Here is a 26,902-nt window from a genome sequence, read left to right on the forward strand (position 1 = left end):
GAAGGACATTTTCTTTGTTGGTTACCAGGGGTGGGAAGGGAGGGTAGAGAATACGATTAGATAGACAGAGATAAGTTTTGATTCGGGTGAAGAGAAAGGCAATGTACCAAATGTGAGTGATCAATATAGTGGCATTGAGGAAGAGAAACACATAGAGAAGTACGTGGGAAGTACAGAAAACAAAGATGAACCCTTTTGCACATATAGTACGATGTGGTCAGTGAAGGCAAACACAGGTATACGGGTGGATAGATGGGTGGACAGGCTGAACTATTAGCTATGTCTATGAAGTGGGGAGTGCACCCAAAGACATGTATAGGGTTGGCAGACAGTGGTCCTATAACTTTATGTGTATGATCTGAATTCCCAGGTGTATAATGGAGCAAGGTTGTAGTCACTGCTTGGTCACAACCTGCTACCCAGAGGGACTGAGTAGTTGAACCTGTGGGCTCGGGACCATAGTCGCAGAGGACATCAAGCTCAATTGGCATAACAAACTACACAAAACATTGTTCCACCTCCTACTGTGGCAAGTAGTGACTGGGATCTTAAAAGCTTGCGAGGTGCCATCTAGATGCAACGATGGGTCTCTCCTTATCCAGACCCAAGAAGAATGAAGAAAACCAAAAATTCATGGGAACAATTAGTCCTAGCGACTGGTACACCATCTGATCTGCAGCCTATACAACTATGAGACCAGAAGAACTAGATGGTGCCAGGCTACTACTTTCAACCACTTGGAAGAGGATCTATGCAGGAGATCCTGGTTAAAAGGGAGAACAATGTAGAACAAAACTCAAAATCATTTGGGGGGGAAAAAAGGTGGGGGGACCAGGTTTGCTGGCCCGATGGAGCCTGGTGGAACCACCGAGACTATGGCCCCTAGCTGCCCTTCAGGTCTGGAATTGAACGCACGCCTGTAGCTTCCAGCCAAACAATGGACAGGCATATGAGTTGAACATTTACCTGGGGTAAGTACACTACTTGGAGAGAACAAGCATGGGAGAAAGAAGGGCTGCTTATGCACAGGGAGACAGCTCAGGGGGCAGAAATTCATGGAGCAATGGACAGAAGGAAGAAGAAACTGTTGGGAGGAAGTGGGAGGGGAGATGTTGCATTGTGGTAAATTGTGGTCAATGTCATGAGAGAAAGTGTATGTGAGCTGCTGTGTGGAAAGTGTATTTGCTCTGTAAATTTTCACCCAAATCACAATAAAAAGAAAAAGAACAACAACAACAATAGACTCAGTATCTCAAAATTAAAACCAAATGATGAAGTACACGTTGTTGTTGTTATGTGCTGTTGAGTCAGCCTTGACTCATGGCAACCCCTCCTTGGGTTTTCGAGACAGTATCACTGTGGAAGTAGATTGCCCCATCTTCCTTCCAAGGAGTGGCTGGTGGGTTTGAGCCGCCAGCCTTCTGGTTAGCAGTCAAGTGCCTTAGGCACTATGCTACCAGAGCTCCCAATGAAGTACATGTTGTTGTTGTTTGCCATTGAGTCGGCCCCGACTCATAGCAACCCCTCCTTGGGTTTCCGAGGCAGTATCACTACGGAAGTAGGATTGCCCAACCTTCCTTCCGAGGAGTGGCTGGTGGGTTTGAACCGCCAGCCGTCTGGTTAGCAGGCAAGTGTCTTAGCCACTATGCTACCAGAGCTCCCAATGAAGTACATAGGAGGCTTCAATTCTACCTGTAACATTTCATTTAACAGAAGAAATACCTGGAACCAATTTGGCAAATGTTAATATTTATTGTGTTTGAATAATGGGTATATGGAATGTCATTTCTGTCTTGTCTTTAGTTTTGAAACACTTCCTAATACTGAATAATTAAAGATGAAATATCTGGTGGGAGAGTTTTTTTTTTTGTAAAGAAAGAAAAGAAAAAAGAGAAGCTTCACTTGGAGGATTAATTCTTAGCCTGTTTCGATAGTCTTATGCTATGTCTTAACTCTCCTAAGAGGCAGAGCAGTGTGATACTAACACACTGGCTCTGGAGATAAACAGGAAATCTGAACATGTATCCTATTTCCCCAACTCCCTATACGGCCTTAGGGAAGTCAATATATTAGCTCCATTTTCCTTTTCTGAAAAACAGGATAAAAATACCTACTGCCATGCCTGTCCTGAGGTCATCTCAGGTCAGGGTTATCTTGAGCTATAATGATACAAGATAAAGCTGTTCTATGCATTTGCAAGCTTATAAAATATGAATCAGGCAGTGGAGAAAAGACAAAGAAATTCGAAGCTTTTCAGATGGTTCCTGGTAGTTTTATGATATGATTGCCTAAGACACTACAGAGAAGCATTTTCATTGCTCTTTGGTCAATAATTCTTTGTCTACTACATGATTTTTTTTTTTTTTTTGGTCTATTAATGCTTTGCTTTTCTAAATTTCCTTCAAGTCATTCTGAAAGACTTTTGTTATCTTGTTATAATTCTGATTCCTTATGTGTATGATCAGTAGTGTTCTCATTGTTCTACACGTGGTGTGTAGTCTTACTGCAGGCAGAGGAATCAGAAGTCTTGGGTTTTAGCTTTGGTTTTGCCATGGACCTTGCCTTCAAGGTCATGCACTTAAGCAGTGTTAGAACTGCTAGTAAATAAAAGCTCGCAAAATGCTTTGAGGTTGGGAGGAAAACGCCATACTGGTCTAAAGATGTATTGTTCTTTTATGATAGCATCATTATCATCACTACCACCAAATTTAGATGTGAGTATCTAGAGAGGAATAGTCACTTTTGAAGGAAAAATTGAATCTGCTTTTAGATAATTTTAACTTGGTGAATGTTCCCAAATGCTTAATTTCTAAATATCTATTCCTGCTTCTTTCCTCTTGTCCTCCTGCCAGGAAAGGCACCAATGCCCAGACCTGGCTACAAGCCTCAGGAGCCCAACGGCTGCAGCTCCTATTTCCTGGGTCTCAAGGTACCAGAAAGTGTATGTACAACTAACAACCCCTTCTTTGTTGATTGTTTTACTAAGACTAATCCGAGAATTATTACTGATGGAATCAAGTTGAACAACGTAATTAGTCATTTTAAATTGGATATGGGGCAAAGGAGACAATTTGCAAAAAAAGGTACCAATTTCCTTTTCTCGGAGGCAGCTGCCCCTCAGCTAAGCCCTTGTGTGGTGGACCAGAGGAGTCCCTGGGTGGTGCAATGTGCTTGGCTATTAACTGAATGGTTGGAGGTCAGAGTTCACCCAGAGTCTACCTTTCTGCCTCAGAAGAAAGGCCTGTGATCCACTTCTAAAGCGTCAGCCATAGCCAATCCATTGGAGCACAGTTCTACTCCGCCACATATGGGTTCACCATGGGTCGGAGCCGATGTGATGGCAACTGGTTTTAGCGGGCCAGATCTTGAGCTTTTCTCAGCAACATCAGAGGGGCCCTATAAACCTGACAAGCATGACTTGTTTCAATTAATGACTCTGTCTAGCAGCGTGCTGAGCAGCTAGTGAGAGATGATGGCTATATCATTAGGAATTTTGGGATTCAATTGTCCATACATGGTAGCTTCACATCAGCTATGTTTGGAGTATTTTTATCATAGAAATATGCAATACACACCCTCCCTCCCCCCACAACCACTTGCTAAGCATTTACCAACACACCACTGACCTTTTCTCAAACTGCAGGTCTCCCCTAAAAATGAAGCAAAAAACTGAAATCTTTCAAGGTTTCTTGGAAACCTTTTTTTCTTTTCTTTTTTTACCTCTTTCACTTTAGAAAAGAGGTTTTATGTAAAATGCAGGTAGAGGGACTTAACATCTAAATTATGACTTTAAATTGTGTCTTACTATGGCTTAACCCTACTTTTCTGCTGATTCAAAAGGTTTTGCTTTGTACTAATTTTCTAAGCAGCATGTTTATTCTTCTAACTAAGTTGTTCACTAATGTGGCTTCTTTGTGCAAACTGGAAAAAGGTCTCATTTCCTCAAGGCACTTTTCTTCTATTTATCAGAAATTTATCTTAACTGCATTCGTTTTGTTAGACAAAGAAACTTAACTGCCAATGGTTGGAGAGTTTCTCAATAAATATTTAAGTCTATGGTTTCTGATGGAAAGGCACTACCCCTTAGATACGGTATCTTGTGCGTTACACAACCTGTGCAGCTGTATGTGTGGCCTTGTCCACAACCCTCAGCCCATATGTAGACACTGAGGAAAGAAAATTCTTTCAAAAATATATATTAGAGAAATAACACGTTTTCAGCTAATGAATTTTACTTGGTATCAACTTGGTAGCTATGGAACTGTTATATATTTTATTTTGGGAGTGATGCTCTTTTGTTTGCTGATATTAGTATTATTTAGAACCTATTTTGAGAATTCTCCAATGTGGTTGAATTGAATTATAGCCATTACGCTCATCCCAGGAACTCTGGTGGTATAGTGGTTAAAGCATTTGGCTGCTAATCAAAAGGTTAGTGTTTCAAACCCCCCAGCCTCTCCATGGAAGACAGGTGGGGCAGTCTGCTTCTGTAAAGATTTATGGACTTGGAAACACAGTGGGGGTGACTATGAGTTGGAATTGACTCGATTGCAGTGAGTTTGGTTTTGAGTTTATACTTATCTAATTCTCAGTTATATCTGTAATGTTTTCATCATTTTTGGGGTGAGGTTCAGGCAAAGTAGTTCATTTGGGGTATAAAATTATGGGAATTAACTCAGAATTTTAGAGCTCAAGCCTTGCTTAGTCTAATGAGTTGGATTATCTCTTAATGTAATAATGTTTGTTTTTCTTAAAAAGGCATTTTAAATTGCAAAAGTTTATACTCCACTTTATATGGCCTTGGAATAAAAGTTCAAATGAGAGAACACTTAAGGATGCCCAAGTGGAAATTATCCACAATAGTTGATAAATCAATTCCCCCCTCATACCCAGATTTTTACAGCTTCCATCCAAGTTCAGGTCTATATGATCAGAAAAATTGCCAAATATTCTAGGATGCTTTCCCCACGTCTAGACTCTCCTTGTTTCAATCTCTTTACTACGCAACAGTATGATTACTCTTCTTTAATCACTGTTTTTATCATGTGCCTTTCTCAAGGGTCTTTATCAAATCATATTGATTACTTTGGAAGTCAGAGCCATCCATAAACTTGCCCTTCTATCTAATTAAGAAAAGATTATATGCGTACATATACGTATTTCCCTGCTAAGACCCTTAGAAGACTAAACAAACTACAGTCATGTGGTGCATAACATCCATTCAGACAACATCTGACTACGTATAGGTCCACAGCCCCAGCCCCCAGAAAGCCTATTATATAAAAATTTGGACTATACAGTGTTCAGAATAACAAACGGGAGCTACTTTGTGATGCACATCACTATATTATCATTATTACTATATTATTATGTTAAAGATATTTTAGTGTATCTGGAAGTGTTTCTTTTTTTTATGCATAGAAAGGTATATTATGTGCTATATACTAAGACAAACATTTGACTGACATTAGATACAAACCGTACATAACTGCTCCAATTTATATAAAAATTCAACTTAAAGATAGATTTAGGAATGGAACTTGTTCATAATCTGAGGACTGCTTGTATAAAATACCATGTTCATACGACATCCAAATCATAAAAGATCTATTTCACAGAACGTATTGTGGACATTAAGCAATGCATGACTGTAATTGACTGTTCACATATGATATACTCATTATTCCCTTTGTCTACTTGCTGTATCCTAAGTCTATCTCCAATAAACCTCTCGATTTTCTTTCAAAACCATTTTAAAACAATCTTTCCTGTTTGATAACTCTGTATTTAGGTACTCAGTTTATGCTACAACATTTACACTGTCTATAAGACACTTAGTAAATTGGTGTGTGTGTGTGTGTTAGGCATTGTGGTTTGATCATACCCGTTGTGATCAGGAAATGTGTGTTCTATACCCTTCTCTGATCTTCAACATACACAGACACATGGGCATAGTGCTGTATGGGATGTTGTTCTTGTTGTTGTTATGTGCTGTCGAGTCGGACCTGATTCATAGCGACCCCTCCTGGGGTTTCTGAGGCAGTATCACTATGGAAGTAGATTGCCCATCTTCCTTTCAAGGAGTGGCTGGTGGGTTTGAACTGCCAGCCTTCTGGTTAGCAGTCAAGTGCCTTAAGCACTAAGCTACCAGACCTGTATGGGATAGTTCCCTGCAAAATGCTGGTGACTTCTTGAGTAACTGAGGTTGTTTTCCATACTTTTTAGCCTTACAAAATCTTACACGGAAATATTAACATAACTTCTTGTTGAATTTGGAAGTCCTGCAAATCTACCTGCTTAATTACCCTCTGCTCTCTCTTTTCATCACTGTAGCAGTCTGTCAATTTATAAATTACTAAAATCTAAAAGAAAAAGAAGAAAAAATGGGTCATTCAGAGTCATATATTAAACTAATAACTAAATCATGATTACAACTTGGTATGCTCTACCTCTCCTTCTGGTATTTTCTACCAGGTCATTGGTGTTTCTGAACTGATCTGAATATGGAACAGGAATCTGAGAACTGGCTAGTTCATGACAAGGTGGCCAGGGTTGCCTCAGGTTCTTGGTCTGAACGTGGCATTTTCTCCTCTCTTTTTCCTTCCTTCCCTTTTCCCCAGATGGACTTGGGCATTCCAGCAATGACCAAGTGCTGCAACCAGCTGGACGTCTGCTATGACACATGTGGTGCCAACAAATATCGCTGTGATGCAAAATTCCGATGGTGTCTCCACTCTATCTGCTCTGACCTTAAGCGGAGTCTGGGCTTTGTCTCCAAAGTGGAAGGTAGGTATTTTCAGGGCATTTACTTTGAGCAGGGAGCTTTGTTCCTGTTTCCACACAGAGTTGTAACCTGAGTCCCTTTGCTCGAGGACACCATCAGAGCCTACTGGACTTCTGCAGGGAACACTGTGACCAGTGCAAGGAAGGCTGAAGGGAGCTTCCGGGCAGCGCTTTGCGAAAGTTCTTGCTGTCCTGCCCAGGAGCTGCTGGCACCACTCCTGAAGGAAAGAGCCCCACCAAAGCCCTCCCAGAGAAATCAAAATCTATCCTTTAAGACTGGAGAAAGAGTCGTCCAGCTGGCTCTGGTTATCTATTTCACTGTCAAGTAATTTTTCATATTAGAAGTTGTGCTGCATTAGACTTCTTGGTTTGCTTTTTTTCCCCCTTATTTGATTCTCAGTCGGAGTAAGGATTCAGGAAATGTTCTTTTTGTGTGTAAATGTCAACATACTTGTGGATGATTAGTTTTAAACAACTGCTTAGTTATCCAATTTCCAGCACTGATTCTCTAATTTCTTTTTCCCAACTCATCTTAGGAAGCCAGAACATTACATCTAGCTACTACCATTATATAATTTGAGAAGGTAAAGACTGAAATTCAGGCTTGTAAAAAGATGGCCCCATGCCACAGGAAGTCCACAGCAGAAAGAATCTTGGATCTTGTTCATAGATCAATGCCTAGATTGTAGGCCTAAAGTGAATGTGTAAGGGCTTGAACATATGAATAATTAATTAGACCCTGTGAAAGGCAGTATCAGTATCTGGACCTATAAAGGGTGAAAAAGTACCTGCTGCTAATCTAGGGTCAGGTCAAGTTACTTCTTCCAAGCAAGAATGTCCTATTGATTCTTTCCCCAAAATATCTCTAGGATAGTCCCATTTGCCTGGTTACTGTAAATTAATCCCTTCTCTGGGTCCTATCCAATCTATTTCCCCCATAGGGACTGGATATATTTTTATGCCACACACATCAAATCATCTCCAACCCTTGCTTAAAGTCCTTCAATAGATTCCTCTTCCTTAAGGATTAAATTCAAACTCCTTAGTGTGACATACAGCCCTAGCCCATCTCTCCAGCATCATCTTATTACTCTTGATTCCCTTCATAACTCCTGTCCTTCCAAACTACTTGGGTTGGTGACCCATACCTTTCTGCCCCTGCATTCCCTTCTCTTGGAACACCCTCATCATTCTTTTGTTGTTCTTGTTAAAACAGATGAATTGAGATACAATTTGCATACTAATCAGTCCATCCATTTGAAGTGTATAGTTCAGTGGTTTTTAATAGGTTCATAGAGTTGTGTAAACAGCATCATAATCGATTTTAGAACATTTTCATTACCCCAAATTAAATTCCAGACCCATCAGCATTCACTGCCCATTCCCTTTTCCCTCTGGTTCCTGGTGACCACCACTCACTCTGCTCTCTGTCTCTATGGATTTGCCTATTCTGGACATTTCATATAAATGGTATCATACCATAGGCAATCTTTTGTGGCTGACTTCTTTAAATCAGGATCATATTTTCAAGGTTCGTCTATATATTGGTATTTCATTCCTTGTTTTCCTTTTGCAAGTGAGGATTTTTTTTTAATTGTGATATAATTCACATACCATCAAATACATCCTTTTAAAGTATGCAATTTGATGTTTTTCACTACATTCCCAGAGTCATGCAAGTACCACCACTATCTAATTCCAGAACATTTTCCTCATCCCAACATGAAACCCTGTGCCCATTAGCAGTCACTCCCCATTCCCCCTTGTCACCAGCCCTTGGCAACAAATAATCTACTTTCTGTCTCTAGATTTGCTTTTCTAGACATTTCACACCAATGGGATTATATAATACGTAACCTTTTATGTCAGGCTTCATTCATTTAGCCTAATATCTTCAAGATTCATCCATGTTATAGCATGCAGCAGTACTTAATTTTCCTGATCATATATTCTTTTTTAAATTGTTACACATGATAAATTAACCACATATTTTGTATATTTGCTTGGAAAGCTAGATATCTCATCTGAGGAGCCTTCCCTAATACCCCCAAAAGGCTAGAGGCCCTTTACATGGGCTCCTGTAACGCCTTGCATTTACTGTATCATATTGTAGTGTAACTATCTGTTTACCTGTCCACCTCTTTGCCAAACAGTGAGATCCTTGAGTTGGGGATGATGTCTTTTTTGTCTCTGTATCCCTGGTGTCTAACTAAATACCAATACACACAAACCCAATACACACAAATGTTTTTTCAGTGAATGAATTGTTGTTTATCCCAGACTTGAACAGGGGAAGCTATAGGGAACCTGGTAATGTTAATTGAGGGCGTATTCTACAAAAATGGTAGATTCTCCGTGGAGTGGGCATTGTGCTATAGGAGATTCTGATTGTTAACCACGATTTGACCACAAAAGGAGGCGCTCCAAAGTGTTTTCTGCTTTACTGGGTCAAATGGGAGCTTCTCCAAAAACATAAAGGTATGCTTTTTAAATTCTGTGTTTGGATTATTGCCTCTAGTTTGCTCTAGGTGTTATGTCATCCTTGAAAATACATTGCCTCTTCCACATTACAGGCATAGTCCTATGTATTAACCCTCATATTTCTCTTTATCTTTTTCAAGTAGCCTGTGATTCACTGGCTGATACTGTGTTCAATACTGTATGGACCTTGGGCTGCAGACCCTTTATGAACAGCCAACGGGCAGCCTGCATCTGTGCAGAGGATGAGAAAGAAGAGTTATGAGGAAGAGGTGACTCATTCCTGTTTTTGAGTGACATCACAGCTGTCAGTCTCGGAGATGGTAGTGGGGCAAATGTGTCTCCTCCTTTCTTCCACAGTCTGGATACCACAAAGCAGGAGAAAGGAAATATTGTCTATGGCTGACAAATGAGTCACATCCTTCCAGGAGAATTGGGAAAAAAAGACATGGAATGATTTGAAGTCTATTCTTCATTGACCACCAATCTCCCCAACAAAGACACATTTCCCTGGAAATTTGGTTCTGAGCTTAAAGCCTAGAACACAAGAAAACCCTGAGATTCCTGGACCTGATAATTATATTCATAAGTGAAATTTTGGGGAGCCCAGTAAGTGGGAGGCAATGACTCTCCTCTGGTCCACGTTTCAGTTGCCAGTAAGCATTTGACATTTAATAAAGTGTACTTTCTAGAAAATTTGACAAGAGATGAATTCCATTACCACCAATATGCTTCCATTGCACTTAGATAAGAACAGAAACAACCTGGTAAGCTCTGCCAATGGTAACAGGATTCCCACTGCTGCTGAAGGGATAATACAGGCGGGCAGGGTCAGAGACTTACCTGTTAAGATCAGTGGTGGTGAAGGTCAGATAGAGTCAGGTCTCTGAGGTTCCATTTCTTCCTCCAGTGACCAATCCTCCCTCTTGGCATTCCAAACTACTAAATGGTTTAAAAGTCATGCTAAGATCTGAGAAGCACTTGGTAAGAGCTATCAATGGAGATAGCTAGTCAAGTTCTCTCAAATCTGAGGGAAGTAAGAAACAAATGACCACTTCCTAAATTGCAGTTCTCCATCCTGATTGTAGATTAGAATCACCTGAAGAGTTTAAAAACAAAGACCAAAATGAGCCTCTAGGGGTGGTACCTGGTCTTTTATAAACATTTCCCAGGTGATCCTAATGCACTGTGAGGGCTGAGGACTGTTAATCTAGATCAGGTGTTAGCAAACTACAGCCCGTTAGCCAAATCTAACTCAGTGCCAGCGTTTTTGATTGGAACACAGCCATTCTCTTTCGTTTATGTATTGTCCATGGCTGCTCTCACACTACCATGGCAGAGCTAATATTTGCCATCTGATCCTTTACAGAAAAAGTTTAGATCATTTTTTGGATCTAGATTATTTTCTCCTTTCCCTTTCTTTTGTTAATTTCACAGCTTCTTTAAGAATTGTTCATTGTAGCCATTTTTAAAAAGAAGAAAAAAGAAAAAACTATTTTTCTGACCTTATGTAAAGCCATAAAATTACTTACCATGTTAAAATTGGATTTAACTGCAGACAAAATTTATCTTTGTAGTGTAATATTTATTTCAATAAAATTTATTAAGCACCTACAAAATAAAATATGATATAATTCTATTCCTTTTTCTTGTCATAGAATACCAAGTAAGAGGAAATATGGTGCCAAACTTTAATTCTGTTTACAGTTCAGTCATTTAAACACTTAAATGGATGTTAATAAATTTATTAACATTTATTAAGTGAACACATTTCACTTAAGGCAATGTAAAAACATCAAAATGTTGTTCAAAAGAAAAACGGATTTTTTTTTTTTTTAATTATACATTGGTATATCAATAAACTTCCAAATCCCCTAGAAGTATTCTGTATTTGAATTAAAATTTCTGGGTATGGTTATTATTTACATATTTAAAGGGTCATTGTATATTTCAGTTACAATTTGAAGCAATTATTTAATTTTTTAAAATGATTTCTTATTAAAAATCTTGTACTCAATTCTGATTTTTGTGGTCCTACTGCTTCATAAGGAGCTCTGGTAGCATAGTGGCTAAAGCACTTGACTGCTAACCAGAAGGCTGGCGGTTCAAACCCACCAGCCACTCCTCAGAAGGAAGGTTGGGCAATCCTACTTCCGTAGTGATACTGCCTTGGAAACCCAAGGAGGGGACGCTATGAGTCGGGGCCAACTCCACGGCACATAACAACAACAACAACACTGCTTCATATATACTAGGCGTTTTAATGTAGGGAAAAAAATGGGGAAGATGGGGTGAGTTTCTGAGTGGACAGCTTAGCTTTCAGGATGACAAAAATGAAGCCCCATCCAGGCCTCATCATTCAGCAGTACTATAACTTTTGCTAGCTGCATGGGCTAAACTCACATTATGAGGCTAACAGAAGGTTGATTTTCTAGGATGTTGACTGATGTTCTTAGAGGATATGGAGAGAAGTCCCAATGTTCTCAGACAAGGTGGACAGTAGTTCCAAGGAGGAGACCAGCCCTAGGGCTTGAGGTGTTGCGTTTTCACTAGTCCTCCCAGTCAATGACGATCGGGCCGCCCGTCAGCACCTGGTTCTGTAGACCAGCTGTATCCTCTCCTTCCATGTCCCGCCGCATTCTGCGGTGGCAGCCTTGTGCACAACGGGACTGCTCATCCAGCACTCCACAGACAAGAACCCGGCAGTGCAAAAATACTTCCTGAAGAGATGATAAGGATAACTAATAAAAACAACGTTTCCCACTTACTGAGTACTTCTTGTAAGCTACACATTATACTAAGATTTCAAACACCTTATCTCCTTTAATCTTACCAACAATCCTTTGAGGTTAATGTTAACAGTTATACACAATTTACAGATGAGAAAATGGGGGCTTAGAGAGGTTGAAAGACTTGCCCAAATTTACACACTTAGTGAAGTGGTAAAGTTGGGTCATATATGTGACTTTAACTTCTGCATTGTCCGGAACAGGAGAGACCTTTGTGAGGACAACATCTAATAATGCCAACATCTACATTCTTCACATTAAGTTCTGGAATTAACATTGGCTTCCATGTACTTCTATTGTAAAATGACAAGTCCTTTCTCCAAGTACCTTTCAATAAGTAACTGCCCAATGTTTACTGCCTCGTTGAGGAGGGAGACCAGGATGAGCCATCATTTTCAGCAATTGTTCTGGAATGGTGATGTAGGTGGAAATAACATGAACACATTTAAACTCAGTTTAGAAAAGAATGTGGCCTCAAACTTTCTTTTGCTTAAATATTTCAACTGTACTAATAAAACCCCAAGCCCTCTACCCTAACACAACTGTAGCCTTCTTTTAAACAGCCTCTCAGAACTTCTATCATGTGTAATCATGAAGTTTTTTGTTTATTTGTTTTGGCAGCACATTCAATATGCATGTAGAATTACCGGGTTTAATTTTATGACTTAACAGTTTTTTCTATATCTGCTTTGCCCCCATACTTATCACTTTGATGACTGCTTGCAATAAATTTATATATTGTTTGGGAGCATTCTTCCCTTCATAACAATGTTCTATAAGCACTTCTGAAAAACCTTAAAATCAATTATTTTTTGGAAAAACTTTCAGAATTGCAATTTTTAGAATAAACAATACAATTATTATTACCAGACAGCTTTCCAGAAAGAATACCAATTTATACTGCCACTATATACTTCACCCTATAACCTTGCAAGCATAGCAACTTATAATTTTTATAAATTTAATATACTTAAAATGGTGTCTTATAATTATTTTAAGTACTATTTTCATTGAACATTTTACTACTTGTCTTTTCCATAAATTTTCTGTCCATATCCTTTGCTGTATGTCCACTATACTGGCTTTTCAAACATACCTGCCCACAAAGATGTAAAATTATGATCATTTAGTGTTATCTTTGAATAAGCACAGTTATTTCACTGAGAGGACAGATAACTATGACATTAATGAGGTTGTTAAGTTTCTAGATGGCCAGTTTAACAGTGTTTTTCATAGAGGTAATACAGATCCCAAACTTGGGATCTTAGAATGTCAACACACTGAGGCACCAAGGAGGAAAGTTCAGGTCTATCAGCTACAAGGTCAAGGTATTCAGCTCACCTTGTGGTCTTTGCCCACAAACTTGAAGACAGGGACCTGGAAGTGCTTTGCTAGGTGATCCCGAGATGTGTACTGCTTTACTGAGTCATCTGACACACAGCTGAAAGTAGAACAGGGTAGCACGTCAGACCTGATGGTTTAAACAGATGTGGAAAAACAATCCAGTCCAACACGTTTGGCCCAAGGAGAAGTAAACTGGGTGGAGGAGGTTGGGTTGCACTCAAACTTTTTGAGAATGAAGGAAAAATGCAATTCTTTCCCTATGAAGGCCTCTTCAGACACAGCCCTGCTCATTAATACCTGTTATAACAATCATTCTCTGTAGCCACACACCAGACAGAAGGGCTTTCCATTAAGACAGTGTATTTAAGTTTTCAACAACAGCAACACCATTTATTTAAGATAGCTTTTCCTGAAAAAGCTGTATTTTCATTGTTGTATATTACAGATTCTGCCTTCACTTACTTCATTCTTTTTTTTAAAAAATACATTTTATTGAAATATAATTTATGTACAGTGAAATACACAAAACTAAAGTGAGTCAATACATTTTTTTTTTTTTTTTTTGCAGTGTTCCCTCCCCTCCCTTTCTACCCCTGGTAACTAACAAAAAAATTTCCTTCCATATATAAACCTTTCCTGGACATTTTACAATAATCACTTACTTCATTCTTAATTTAATAAGGATTTTCTTTACTAAAATTCAATACATATTTATTGGGCCTTAATATACACCTACCACTGCATGCAAGACAAAGATAATCAAACCATAATATTGACATTAAAGAATGCATAAATACTTAAGTTTCTTAGAGAATACCTGGTTCTATTGAGGAAAAGCCATTCACATCAAAATTGTTTGTTTGTCTTTTCCCAAATTTCATCCCAGGCTGTAGTTTGATAGGGTTAGGGGGTTTTAATCTCAAGTCTACTGCCTCAACTGCAACTTCTAGGTTCACCTCACAGTTAACTGGGGGAAAGACAAATGTTAGTGGTTCTTCATTCTGAGGCCAAAGTTTTAGATATGTATGAACTTTTTCTCCCAAGAGGCCAAGGATCACATTCGTATTATCTTTCCCATTCTGAATTCTGAAGGAATTTTTTATTCTGGGTGTAGTTTCCTTTTCATAGATAACTAATAGTTCCTATCCATCAGGCCAAGGAAAGGAGTGGGTCAGATATAAAAGCCTGTGAAAGTGGTTACTGGTTCCATATGCTTACAAACTACTTTGTATTTCATTTCTAACTGCTGTTTTGGTGCAGGTGAAAAATCCAATAAAATTGTTTAAAAATAAGGCATCTTGACTTCTATAGTACTACTCCTGCCTATTCTACTGAACTACACTGTACTGATTTCTGGTACTTCTTGTGTTTATTTACTCATTTTCATTTGCCTGGGGTGAAGTTACATTTATATCATTTTCTGATTATGTTCTTTATTACACATCTATTGCATCCCTAGTCTGTGCAGGACACTCTGCTAGGTGCCACAGAGGACACAGAAATTAACCATCATAGTTCTATGATGTTGAGAAATGTATACTCTGGAATCTATAATAATAGTAACGCATGATATTAAAATGATACTTTTCATGTAAATGCCTCAGCATTTTTAATTTATCTTTAGCTAGAAATAGTCTTCTTCTTATTTTTAAAGAGAAAATGAAGAAGAAAGACTCATTATGGGAGTCCCCATTAAAGAAAATAATCCAGGAAATACTCTTGCTCTTGATTCTGTGTTTGGGGTAATTAAACAAGGCTATTTTAATAAATTCCAAGTTCATGTAATAAAAGAAAGTAATCATGGTATAGTTAATACAAGGTAATTGATTATCCAAAATTTTCAATATTTCAGAATTCAACACATCTCTTTTCCTAGAAATTAACCTTTCTAATTATATTTTGCTTAAGCTAGTATTAAATCATTTTGCATTCTCAATGTGTACCCACTAAAGCTAGAGGGAAGTGAAACGGATGTGTTAAATAACGGAACCAACCTGATTTAAATTTAAGCTAGTATAATCAATGAATGAATGACTCGGAAGGAAGATGGGGCAATCTACTTCCATAGCGATACTGCCACGGAAACCCAAGGAGGGGTCGCTATGAGTCGGGTCCGACTCGACGGCACATAACAACAACAACAACAACAACATGATAAATGAATCATTAAAAAATGAATAATCAAATAATTTATAAATATAAGCCAAACTGTATCATATTTAGTTTAGGTCTCTGGACTAGCTCCCAAATTACTATTATTACAAATATCTCAATAATTTATTCAGGGTGACTGAATTGTACATGTGGAAACTGTTGAACTGGTGCATGTTTTGCTGTGCATATTCTCAACAACAAGAAAATAAATAAAATTTTGAAGGAAAAGGAAAGAAGTTGGATTACAGTGTAATGATCAATATAAAAGATATATATAAAGATATATATAAAATGCCTGAATTGTCAAATCTCTTTCATGAGATTATAAAACAATGAGCAAGATAAAACACTTCAAATAACCCTCCTATGACACTTCGGTGTCAAAACTGAAGTTAATAAGACTCACAGTTTACATCTGAGTAACAACCCAACATAAAAACAACACAATGCAGTGCAATCAAGTAGGATCCGACTCATAGCGGCGACTCCTTGGGTTTCCAAGGCGGTATCACTATGGAAGTAGATTGCCCAAACCTTCCTTCTGAGGAGTGGCTGGTGGGTTTGAACCGCCAGCCTTCTGGTTAGCAGTCAAATGCCTTAGGCACTACATCACCAGAGCTCCCGAGTAACAACCCAGGACACAAAAATGCTGGCACAAAATACATGACTGTGAAAACTGGGATAAGATGAAAGAACATCTATAGAATAATATCCAACTGACTGAGACAGCCGGACTCCTTCCTTTTGTATTTCAATGCTTTCAATAAAAGTACTTTATGGGTAAAATAATAATAATAACTTATTTGGAAAATATATAATGACCTTTATTATATGAAGGACTCCCTGAGTAGTGCAAACTGGTTAAGTGCTCAACTACTAGCCAAAAGGTTGGTGGTTCCCATCTACCCAGAGGCACATTGGAAGACAGCCTTGGCAATCTGCTTGTGGGAGGTCACAGCTGCGAAAATTCTGTGGGCTTCTGCACACGTGAGATGGCCGTGAGTCGGAATTGACCCAACGGCTATTATGTTAGGCATTGAGAAAGGAAAAGAAGGAAAGTTTCTAGTTCAGATCGGAAGCAATCAGGGAACGCTACGTGGAGAAAATAAACCAAATTGAATCTTGAAGGGTCAGGAATCAGACTGGAAGAGAAGGCAGGGAAAGAAGCCTTTAGGCAGAGGAAACCAGCTTGTGCAGAGTCAGGAATGTGCAGGGAACAACGGCAGGTTTGAGACCTGCCAGTGATTCCCTTTGGCAGAAGAGTGGCAGGAGCAGCAAGTGGAGAGGGCAGAGGGCTGAGGTGAAGGGGCCAGTGAGCTGAAAGTTTGAATTTACATCATTACTAGACACGTAGGGATGGGACTGTTGGCCTGTTCAGTAACCAGACCCATATTCCTATGTTTTTTGAGTTATTGCCTATGCTTTTTAATGATTTTAATTTCTTCTGTGGTATATATACACATGCATGCATATATATATATGGGTATATATGTACACACATATGTACATGTGTGTATATATACACATATAGACTCATGTATGTATATACACATATATGTGTGTATATACATATGTATGTATTTGCTGTGTTATATGTGTTAAGGGCTGGAAAATGAAATAGTACAGTTTCTTAAAACTGTCTAAAATACAAGTAAATAGTCATTTAAGTGAGAGTCTGATTAATGAATATATAAATAAATTTCACAGTTTTATTGAAACTGCAGGTTACATATCTTCCTATTCATTATTACAGAAAGTAAACATGAGGTGTTGTAGAAAACTTTTTGGGTGACAAAAATGTTCATTATTTTGAGTGAGAGTTTCATGGGCATATATGTCAAATCTTACCAAATCATACACTTCAAATATGTATGTTTTTTGTACGTGAATAGTATTCCAATAAAGCTATTTAAAAAAAAAGCCCAAATTCATTCTCCTTCAAATCCATACCCTAACCTACTTAGCATTAAGTGTGTGACTTAAGTCAATGAAAAAAGAAATAAACAAATGATGCTTTGATTTTTCATTATAAAACTTTCTGGAGATCACTTTAAGATGGCAAGAAACCCAAAGGGTCTGGCAGATCCCTAGGAGATCTATGACTGGCCCTCCGAGCAGCTCAGCATGGTGAACTTTCCATATTATGAAATGACCTAAGGAGACTAAAGGAAGTTGAGGTTAGACATAATCCTGCTGGTAAAGGGTTAAATTTACCAGCTCCAGGAAATAAAAGAATCCCGGAAAGGGTTTCAGCAGGGACAGGATTCTGCTTCCCTTTGGATGGATTACCTGGGGGCTCTGTGGGCTGAAGGTTTGAGAGCTGAGATTTAGGAGGGTGTGTTAGAAGGCAAAGGAGCCTTGGTGGGGCAGAGGTTAAGCTCTTGGCTGTTAACTGAAAGGTCGGCAGTTTGAACCCATCAGCTGCTCTGTGGGAGAAAGATGTGGCAGTCGGCTTCCATAAAGATTACGGCCTTAGAAACCCTATGGGCAGTTCTACTATGAGGCAGAATGATTTGAAGGCAATGGGTCTTTGGTTAGGAGCTATTTTTGCTGTCCAAGTGAGAAAGATATGAGGGTTGGATTTTAGGCTGTAGGAGTGGAATAGAGGGAATGAAGTTGGAGTATTGCTATTTTTTTAAAAAAATTTCTTTTTAAAGGTTCTTATGTACATCAAGGGTTAAAAATCTGTGTAAAAGAGGTTAACACCATCAGGTGAAGGCTGCTTTGAGGAGTACAAACAAAACAGAAACTTCAAAGAGCCTCTCAGGCCAACTAGCAAAGGGCAAGAACCTGAGACAACCTTGGGTTTCCAAAGCGGTATCACCACAGAAGTAGATTGCTCAGCCTTCCTTCTGAGGATTGGCTGGTGGGTTTGAACCAGCAGCCTTCTGGTTAGCAGTCAAACGCCCTGGACACTACACCCCCAGAGCTCCTTGAGGCACACTTAGGCCACTCTTACTAGACCACTTCCCCTTGGATTATGCTGCATTCCTTGACCCTGCCTGAGACTCTGTCTGTGGTGCAATGAACTACTACGGCTCTTCTAGCCATGGTCTTTGTGATTCCCACCACATGACCGCGTGGGACTATGCAGATATGAGGTGTTTGTTGCCCACCAAAGGATTTGGATAGCTTGCTAATAATCAAATAGACTACATGGTGCCTTTGTGGGGATGAGACCATGAAAATAAGGTCTATGTACCCTGAAATGGGGATTGGTCAGTTTTGCCACCTTGCTAGACCTAAAATGACTCATTCCAGAGGCAGAAAGGCGGATCTCACTGCCATCAAGACAAAAGAGGAGCCAAGAGTGGAGCACATCCTTAGACCTAAGATTCTGCACTGAGAAGGCAGAAAGACAGAAGCAGCAGAACCAACAGTGTCAAAAGACTGGTGTGAGACAGAGCAGTGGCTTCTCTGTCCACAGAGCAAGAAAGCTGAGTGCCTTTGGGCAGGAGGCTTGCTGGTGGAGTGGGGTGCCTCTCTGGGCACCAGCAGAGTTAAATGAGCTTTGTAACACTTGCCCACACAAGACAGAGAGCAAGCCAAGAGTCTGAGGGCCAAAGAGAGGCATGTCTATGGGCGTGATTGAAAATTGTATTCTGAGCATTCCTGAACCTTAACTGCAATTATTGCTTCCCTGATAAACCCGTAATTGTGAATATTGTCTATGAGTTCTATGTGGCCATTGCAATGAATATCAAACTCAGCTGAGAAGTAGAGAGTGCCATGGGAGGGAAGGTTGGTGTCAGAATTGGTAAAAAAAAAAAAAAGGTTGAAGGGTGATGACATGTCCAACTTCTGCTTCATAGGAATCAGTGTTGGGCTGCTGATGGAGGTTTTCTCTTCTCCTTGTCAAGTTAGAGGAGGTCAGAAGACGGTGTCACCACACACTTTTTGCACTGTCACACCTAACATTTAGAACAAGGAAGAAACTGATGAGATACCACTGTAAGTTCTGGGTTTGCGGGTAATTTTCCTTGGAATCTAAGAGGTAAATGTGAGAAATGCTAGGCTTCCAATGATACCTCAAAACTCCTACAGTTTCCATCCCAAGCATCCTTAAGAAATTTCATGGAAACCTTAATATTAAGAGAGTCTTCTGTGAACAATTGGTCCAACAAACTAGTGGACCATGCAAATCTCAGCCTATATGACCATGAGACTGGAGGAACTAGATGGTGCCCAGCTACCACTGTCAACCACTCAGAAAGGGATCAGTGCAGGAGATCCTGGATAGAGTGGGACAAAAATGTGGGACAAAACTCAGAATCATAAAAAAGACCAGGCTTGCTGGTCAGATGGAGCTTGGTGAACCCCCTAAGATTATGGCCCCTGGTTATCCTTCAGTCTGGAGTTGAATTCACTCCCATGGCCTCCAGCCAAACAATAGATAGACATATAGGTTGAACATTTATACTAGGTAGATACACTCCTTAGAACAATCAATCACGGGAGATCAGAAGGTCAGTAATTGCACCTGGAATTCAGGAGGCAAGAATGCATAGGAAAGAAGGACATGGGAAGGGAGCTCTTACATTGTGGGGACTGCAGCCCACGTCATGAAACAAAATGTGTATGAATTACTGTATGGAAAATGAATTTGCTCTGTATACTTTCACCCAAATAATAATAATAATAATGACAGCCTCCTTTGTATAACTCAACAAACAATAACAAAAGTTACTTCATCTTTTTTCTCCTATAATCTACCAAGTATTTCTTCTCTCACCTTCACTACCAAACTTCTCAAAAGAAGAGTCTATAATTGCTACTTCTATCTCCTCATTGCCTATACATGGTACTTCTAAACCATGTATAAGGAATCAGTCCCCATCTCATATTCATGTTGTATGGGGTTTCAGTGGTAGAATCCTTGCCTTCCATATGACAGACCTGGGTTTGATACCTGGCCAATGCATCTCACGTGCAGCCACCACCTGTCTGCCAGCGGAGGCTTGCATGTTGCTCTGATGCTAAACAGGTTTCAGCAGAACTTACAGACTAAAATGGACTAGGAGGAAAGGTGTGGGGATCAACTTCTGAAAACCAGCCAGCGCCGACCCTATAGATCACAATCATGTGGACAGCACAGGACTGAGCAGTGTCGCCATGAGTGTTGGGGAGCTGACTGGACAACAGCAACCCTCTCTCCGAGCAGGTTCATCAATCCTATAGTTTCAGCTATAAACAGGTGAGTCTCTGTTCTTTTTCCCTAGTCTTGACCTTGTTTCCTGGGTCTAACTGGTAAGGCATTTCCAAGGCGCACTGAACAAGTCTCCCTATGTATCCTGCCAGCATTTTAAATCAAACATTATTATTTCAAATGACCAAACTCAAAGTTTTTACCTCATCTGCTTTTCTACCTTTGTCCTTTCATCTTGGTTAATGGCAGCTAGTCAGTCACCCACGCCAGACATCTTGGAGTCATTTTTGACTCCTCCCTCCTTTACAGTTTTTACCTCCAAAATGTGAATAAATGGCTTCTGGCCCAATCATGAGCTTGCAAGAGTGCTGTTCAGGTTTAGTAAATGACTGTGCATACTTGGCAATGTGGAGGCTGGCTGTGGAGTGGGAAGAGTTTAGGAAGTGTAATTACCCATCTCGGATCAGGTAGTACTTCAGGATCTCATCAATCTTGGATGTGGGGGTGGCAAAGCAGCTCTCTACCAGGCTTTCCAAGCCGTTCACATGCACCAGGGGCTCAATACCAAAGTAGAGGGAGTCGCGAAGCTTGAGGGTCGGCAAGGTTTCCCGGTACGGCTCTTCAAACTCATTGTCTTTGAAGATTTCCAGAATGAAAGGGAAGATTCCATGGTTGCGGCTCATGATTTCAAGTGGGGGGTTTCGAAGGTTGGGGACATATCCTTCAGAAATGGTGTACAGGCGAGGAAACTCACAGGTCACTGGGATCAGCAGTTTGCTGGTTCGGATGATGATGTCACCGCTGCTTCCCGGGGTCTGCTTGGGTAGACCTGTCACGAGATTGCTAGCCACGATCTTGTCGTTCACCACCTGAACCAGGCCAGGGCAAGAAAAAGGAGAGGTTATGTGTTTATTTTCACAGTGGGAAGTCCCTGGATAGCACAAACAATGAATGTACTTGGGTGCTAACTGAAAGGTTGGAGGTTTGAGTGCTCCCCAGAGGTACCTCAGTGGAAAGACTTGGTTATCTCCTTCTGAACAAATCAGGCATCGTAAACCCTATGGAGCACAGGTCGACTCTGACACATGTGAGGTTGCGATGAGTCAGAACTGACGTGACAGGTTTTTGGGTTTTAACATTCTCCAAACTTTTGTTTACATCAAAACATATTAGAGGCTTGGTTGCCTAAGTCTGAAGCACCTTTTTCATTGCTTTTCCTCTTATTAGCAAGACAAGTTATAGATCACTTCCTGGTCAAGCTACACATTTTTTTTGGAATATTACTCATAAAATCTGACCTACAAAGAGCCAGCAAATTCAAAACACTGATATTTTAGAAAATGATAGCAGTTTGTGTTTTATCTTTTCAGGGATCTTATACCTGGTGGTCATGCTGCAGGGTGACCTTGTACCTGAACTCATCTACACTCAGACCTTCAGTTACTACATTTATGCAGGTGATTTTCAATTCTTTATCTCCAGCCTCATTAGGCTGCTCTCTGCACCAAAAAATCCCAACTCATTACAGGCATTTCTGTTTGATTGCCTGCAGTACAATCATGACCTGTCTAAAGTGGGACCACCTCCTCCAGAAATAGCTCCCCTGTTCTCACCAAGTCTAATTGTTATTGTTGTGTGCCATCCAGTTGATTCCAACTCATAGCAACCCTATAAGACAGAGTAGAATTATCCTATAGGCTTTCTAAGCTGCAGTCTTTACAGGAGCAGATCACCTGGTCTTGTCTCCCACAGAGCCACAGGTGGGTCCAAACAGCCTTTTGAACAGCAGAAGAATGCTTAACTATTGAGCCACAGGGCTCCTAAGTCTAATTAGCTCTGTTTTTCACTTAGTAGGATTCAATACATATTTGTTTAATCAAATGATTGCAATGGCCCCTGAATGATCTCTTGCATCTGGGTTCTCTTCTCGATCCGTCTTACTTACTTGTGATTAAACAATGACCGTCCCTGCTTAAAGGAGCTCTGGTGGTATAGTGATTAAGGCATCTGGCTGCTAACCAAAATGTTGGTGGTTTGAACCCACCAGCTACTCTGCAGAAGAAAGATGAGGCCGTCTGAGTCCATAAATATTTACAGCCTTGGAAACCCTATGAGGGGGTTGCTATGAGTTGGAATCGCTTCAATCACAGTGAATTTGTTTTTATTGGCCTCTGCTTCACTCCATTGCTATGGAATAGAGCCCAAACTTCTCACCCTAGCCAACAAAGTGGATCTTTGGAAGTATAGTCTATCCCCATCTACTTTTCCAGTTTCACCTTCTGGTATGAACTCCTTCCAATAAGGCAGAGTTGCCCATTTACTTCTGTACAGTCTCTGCATGATACAAACAATTGAATACACTCAGCTGCTTCCAAAAGGCTGGAGGTTTGAGTACACCCAGAGGTACTTTGGAAGAAAGTCCTGGTCAACCACTTCTGAAAAATCAGTCCTTATGGAGCATAGTTCTACCCTGACACACATGGAGTCAATATGAGTTGGAATCAACTCTATGACCCTGGTTTTAGTCCTGAAGTATTCCCATCTCAGAGACTCTGTTCATCTGTTTCCCAGTCTGGAATACCCTTTCTTTTCCTCTCTGCCTGTGTAAACCACACACAAATTTCAAGCCCAATTCAGGTCCTACTTTTCTTGATTGCACCAGTGTTTGTCTTGTTAATGGATTCCTATAGCACCTGTATCACTGTTTGGCCCTTATTTACATTTTACATGTGTTGCCATCTCACTACTACTTTGCAAATTCTTATAGGCAGGAGTCTGATCCCATAGACTCTCCAGCACAGGGCTGGACACAAGTTTTTGGATACAAGTATAACCTTTTACCTCGACCTGGTAAATTTCATTCACTACATCATAAATGATCATCTATATTATCGTTAAATATATTATTAAAACTTATTCAAGTAAAATAATTTTTCAGAGGGAACACAACCAGCCTTCTGGGTACATTGACACTGACGTACTCAGGTAAATGGCTGACTGTATCAGAAAGACTGGGCTATTTGAGACCAGGAACAAACAGAAAATTATCTTCATTCTCTGTCCTCACACCCAGGACCAATGCAACCAGAAGAAAACAAAACCAGTTGCCATCAGAGTTGACTAACCAGGGTGACACCATGTGTTATGCTTCATAGGCTTTTTATAGCCGTCACCTTTCAGAAGCAGATCACCAGGGCTATCTTCCAAGGTGTCTTTGGGGGGGGCTTCTGAACTTCCAGCTCTTCCATTAGTAGCTGCATGCATAACCTTTTGCACCACCCAAGACCACAGCAGATGCTCAGTAACCCATTGCCAAATGAATGGCATAAGATGTTTTTACCTCAGTTCTTTTGTGTGGGAATATTTCATCTATGACACAAGCCATACCACAAATCTCTGTCCAATACACCCCAAATAACTGGCTTTTGGTCATTCCCCAAGTGTCCTCCAGGGGGAACCTACATCAACTACTGTGCCACATGTCTTGAGGGAGAAGAGGATGTTGACATGGGTGCCATTGGATACTCCTCGGCAGGAAGTGTTGGCCAGGAAGAGTTCCAGGCCTCCAACCAGGTCCCGGGGGATGCTCACTTCAATGGTGTTGGACTTGCACAACACAGGGACTGCGACAAAAAGGGGCTGCTGTTAGAATCAAGAAACCCAGATGGGGAGAAAGGGTCAGGAAGGCTTCTTAGAGAAATTATTTCATCCTCATGAAACCTATGCTTTTTGTTCTATTCTCAAGGAAAGCTATAGGGCCCAAAACAAGTTAGTGAATAAAACCAGGACTTCTGTCTCCCAAGACTGTGGTCAAATAATGCTCCTCAAAATTATTGTTCCCTGAATTAGGAAATACTGTGTTCAGTTTTCAATTCAGCAAGCATTTCTTTCAAAGTTGTTGCCAGCATAATTCCATGAACTGAAACATTTGGAGGATTAACTTTTTGCACAAATGCAATTATTGGCAATACAGAAAAAGTAATGTTTTGACATAGGCTTAAGCTACATAACGGTACTGCTTTGACCTTATGTTATTATTGCCCCATAAAACAGAGGTAATAAAAACAGTGTTAGTGAACTTGGGGAAGGGTTCCAAATTGTCCTTGCATTGTTCAGCTAAGCTTTAACTCTGACTATAAATCCTGCTTTAATTTAATATAAAATGGATTGCTTTTTCTTAGTGTTACATGTTTACTTCTCCAGATGCTACAAATGCCCTAAAAGGAATACTTATGTGGACTGTCAGAGTCCAGTACGTGATGACATATCATAGCAAGGGTATAGTATAAAGAAATCAAAGCTAGATGCCAGATGAATGAATTGATGTTCTGGGTGGCAAGAACTAGATTTCCAAAAAATCATTCTCAGAGGATTATTGAAGATTCTATATTTAAGTGTAGGGAGAAGAATCCATTCCCTAGGGCTTTCTACTTAGTTTCCAAATCCAATTATCTGTTAGAAAAGAGAAGATATTGGTTACAGAACTGCATCAATGTCTTCTCTCATCAATCTGAGTATTAGTTATACACTGATAATATATATTAGAGAAAAATAACTGAATAAAAAGCAAAAGGCAATTAGCTTTTTGGTAATCATTTCTTAAAGGTCTTCTCTTTTGAATGATGGTAGAGTAAATATTCTGCTCAAAGAGCTGACATTGTAAAGGACAAGAACCCTGATATACTGTGGGGAGGAAGGGTAAAGCTGAGGGTGAGGGCATACTACCTTGGCAAGTGTGGTTGTCCTCAGACAGCACCAATCCCCGGGGACATTCGCACTGGTAGCCCTTCTCAGACACAAGGCAAGAATGGCTGCAGCCACCATTGTTATTGTGGCATCCCTCAATGTCTGTGGTAGAAACCAAAAGAAAAGTGAATCATCTCCCAGTCCTCTTCCTCAGGAATTCCAGGTCTTGGGATGATGCTTTCCATCAGTGATTATACGTGACTCATCTCAGTATTCTAGGGCCCAGTCCCAGTGATTAAGACATAAAGGCAATTCCAAAAAAAGTGTTTATTAAATGTTACATCCACAAAGAGCAATCTTACAACATCCACGGCTCTAGTTGTTCATAGCTTATCTATCTTCCTTCTTAAGGAAACAAAAAGATAATCCAGTTAGAAGAAGGCTCTCTGATGGGATTTGATGAGCATTAACTCATCAAAGCAATGCTTCTTGCTTGAGTTTTTTTTTTCCAGAGCCGGAGTGTGCAGTAGTTTTTAAAAATGTTTAACATGTAGTTCATATAAACAGATGTTGAAAGTAATTTCATTAATCAAATTCTTTACTGTAGGATTTTTAAAGTTTTAGAATGATAGAAATGTTGTCAAAGATTGCACAGAGAATTCCTGCATATTCTGCCCTGTTATGGAATATCCTGTTATTGATATCTTACAATGCTATGGTACATTTGTCACAACTAATCAGCCAAGACTGACAAAGCCCATATTTTATACAGATTTCCTTAATGTTTATTAAATGTCCTTCTTCTGTTCCAGGACCCCATCTAGAACACCCCATTACATTTAGTTGTCATGTCTCCTTAGACTCCTCTAGACTGTGATAATTTCTTAGACTTTCATTGTTTTGGATGACCTTGATGGCTTTGCGGTATACTGTTCAGGTGTTTTGTAGGATTCCCTCAATTTGGGTTTGTCTGATGTTTTTCTCATGGTTAGACAGGGGTTATGGGTTTTTGAGAGGAAGACCCAAAAGTCATTTCTTGACTTCTGTAACCTTTAATTCACCCCCATTTGAAACTTTATAAGGAACTCTGGTGGCTCTATGGCTAATGCATTGGGCCGCTAACCAAAATGTTGGTGATTTGAAGCCACTAGCCATTCCATAGGAGAAAGATGAGGCAGTCTGCTTCTGTAAAGATTTTACAGGCTTGGAAACCCTGTGGGAGTTGCTATGATTCAGAATTGACTTGATGGCAGAGGGTTTGGTTTGGTTTTGGATTTGAAAATTTATGAGGCTTTATTGATGTACAAGAGACTCAAATGCAGCACACTCTAAAAATGGGGCCTGGGACTTCCGGTAAGACGACGGAATAGGCAGACAAGCTGCACAGACCCTCTCCAACAAAGAAAAGACAAACCAATAGACACATATACAGAAAATAATACTGGAGCCCTGAGTTTTGAAAGAAAGGAAGTGGATTAAACACCAACTAGTAGAAGAACCTGAAAAAAAAAAAAAAAAAAAA

General features: G+C 39.9%; 2 protein-coding genes across 2 annotated transcripts in view; one reads left to right on the forward strand and one right to left on the reverse strand.

The window, feature by feature from the left end:
- PLA2G12B (phospholipase A2 group XIIB) overlaps window positions 1-9,526 on the forward strand; it is a 34,773-nt gene extending 25,247 nt beyond the window's left edge. The window contains exons 2-4 of the mRNA XM_007940628.2: window positions 2,853-2,941; window positions 6,621-6,786; window positions 9,405-9,526. Of these exons, the coding sequence (XP_007938819.1) occupies window positions 2,853-2,941; window positions 6,621-6,786; window positions 9,405-9,526 (377 nt within the window). The remainder of the gene's footprint in view (window positions 1-2,852; window positions 2,942-6,620; window positions 6,787-9,404) is intronic.
- A 2,284-nt stretch (window positions 9,527-11,810) lies between these two features.
- Window positions 11,811-26,902, reverse strand: part of OIT3 (oncoprotein induced transcript 3) — a 44,357-nt gene continuing 29,265 nt past the window's right edge. Inside the window, exons 5-9 of the mRNA XM_007940631.1 lie at window positions 25,420-25,542; window positions 24,157-24,317; window positions 21,148-21,563; window positions 13,392-13,491; window positions 11,811-11,981 (exon numbers count right to left, since the gene is read on the reverse strand). Of these exons, the coding sequence (XP_007938822.1) occupies window positions 11,811-11,981; window positions 13,392-13,491; window positions 21,148-21,563; window positions 24,157-24,317; window positions 25,420-25,542 (971 nt within the window). The remainder of the gene's footprint in view (window positions 11,982-13,391; window positions 13,492-21,147; window positions 21,564-24,156; window positions 24,318-25,419; window positions 25,543-26,902) is intronic.

This window comes from Orycteropus afer, unplaced genomic scaffold (assembly GCF_000298275.1).
Source record: "Orycteropus afer afer isolate SDZICR_OR568_19922 unplaced genomic scaffold, OryAfe1.0 scaffold00070, whole genome shotgun sequence".
NCBI classification, from domain to species: domain Eukaryota; kingdom Metazoa; phylum Chordata; class Mammalia; order Tubulidentata; family Orycteropodidae; genus Orycteropus; species Orycteropus afer.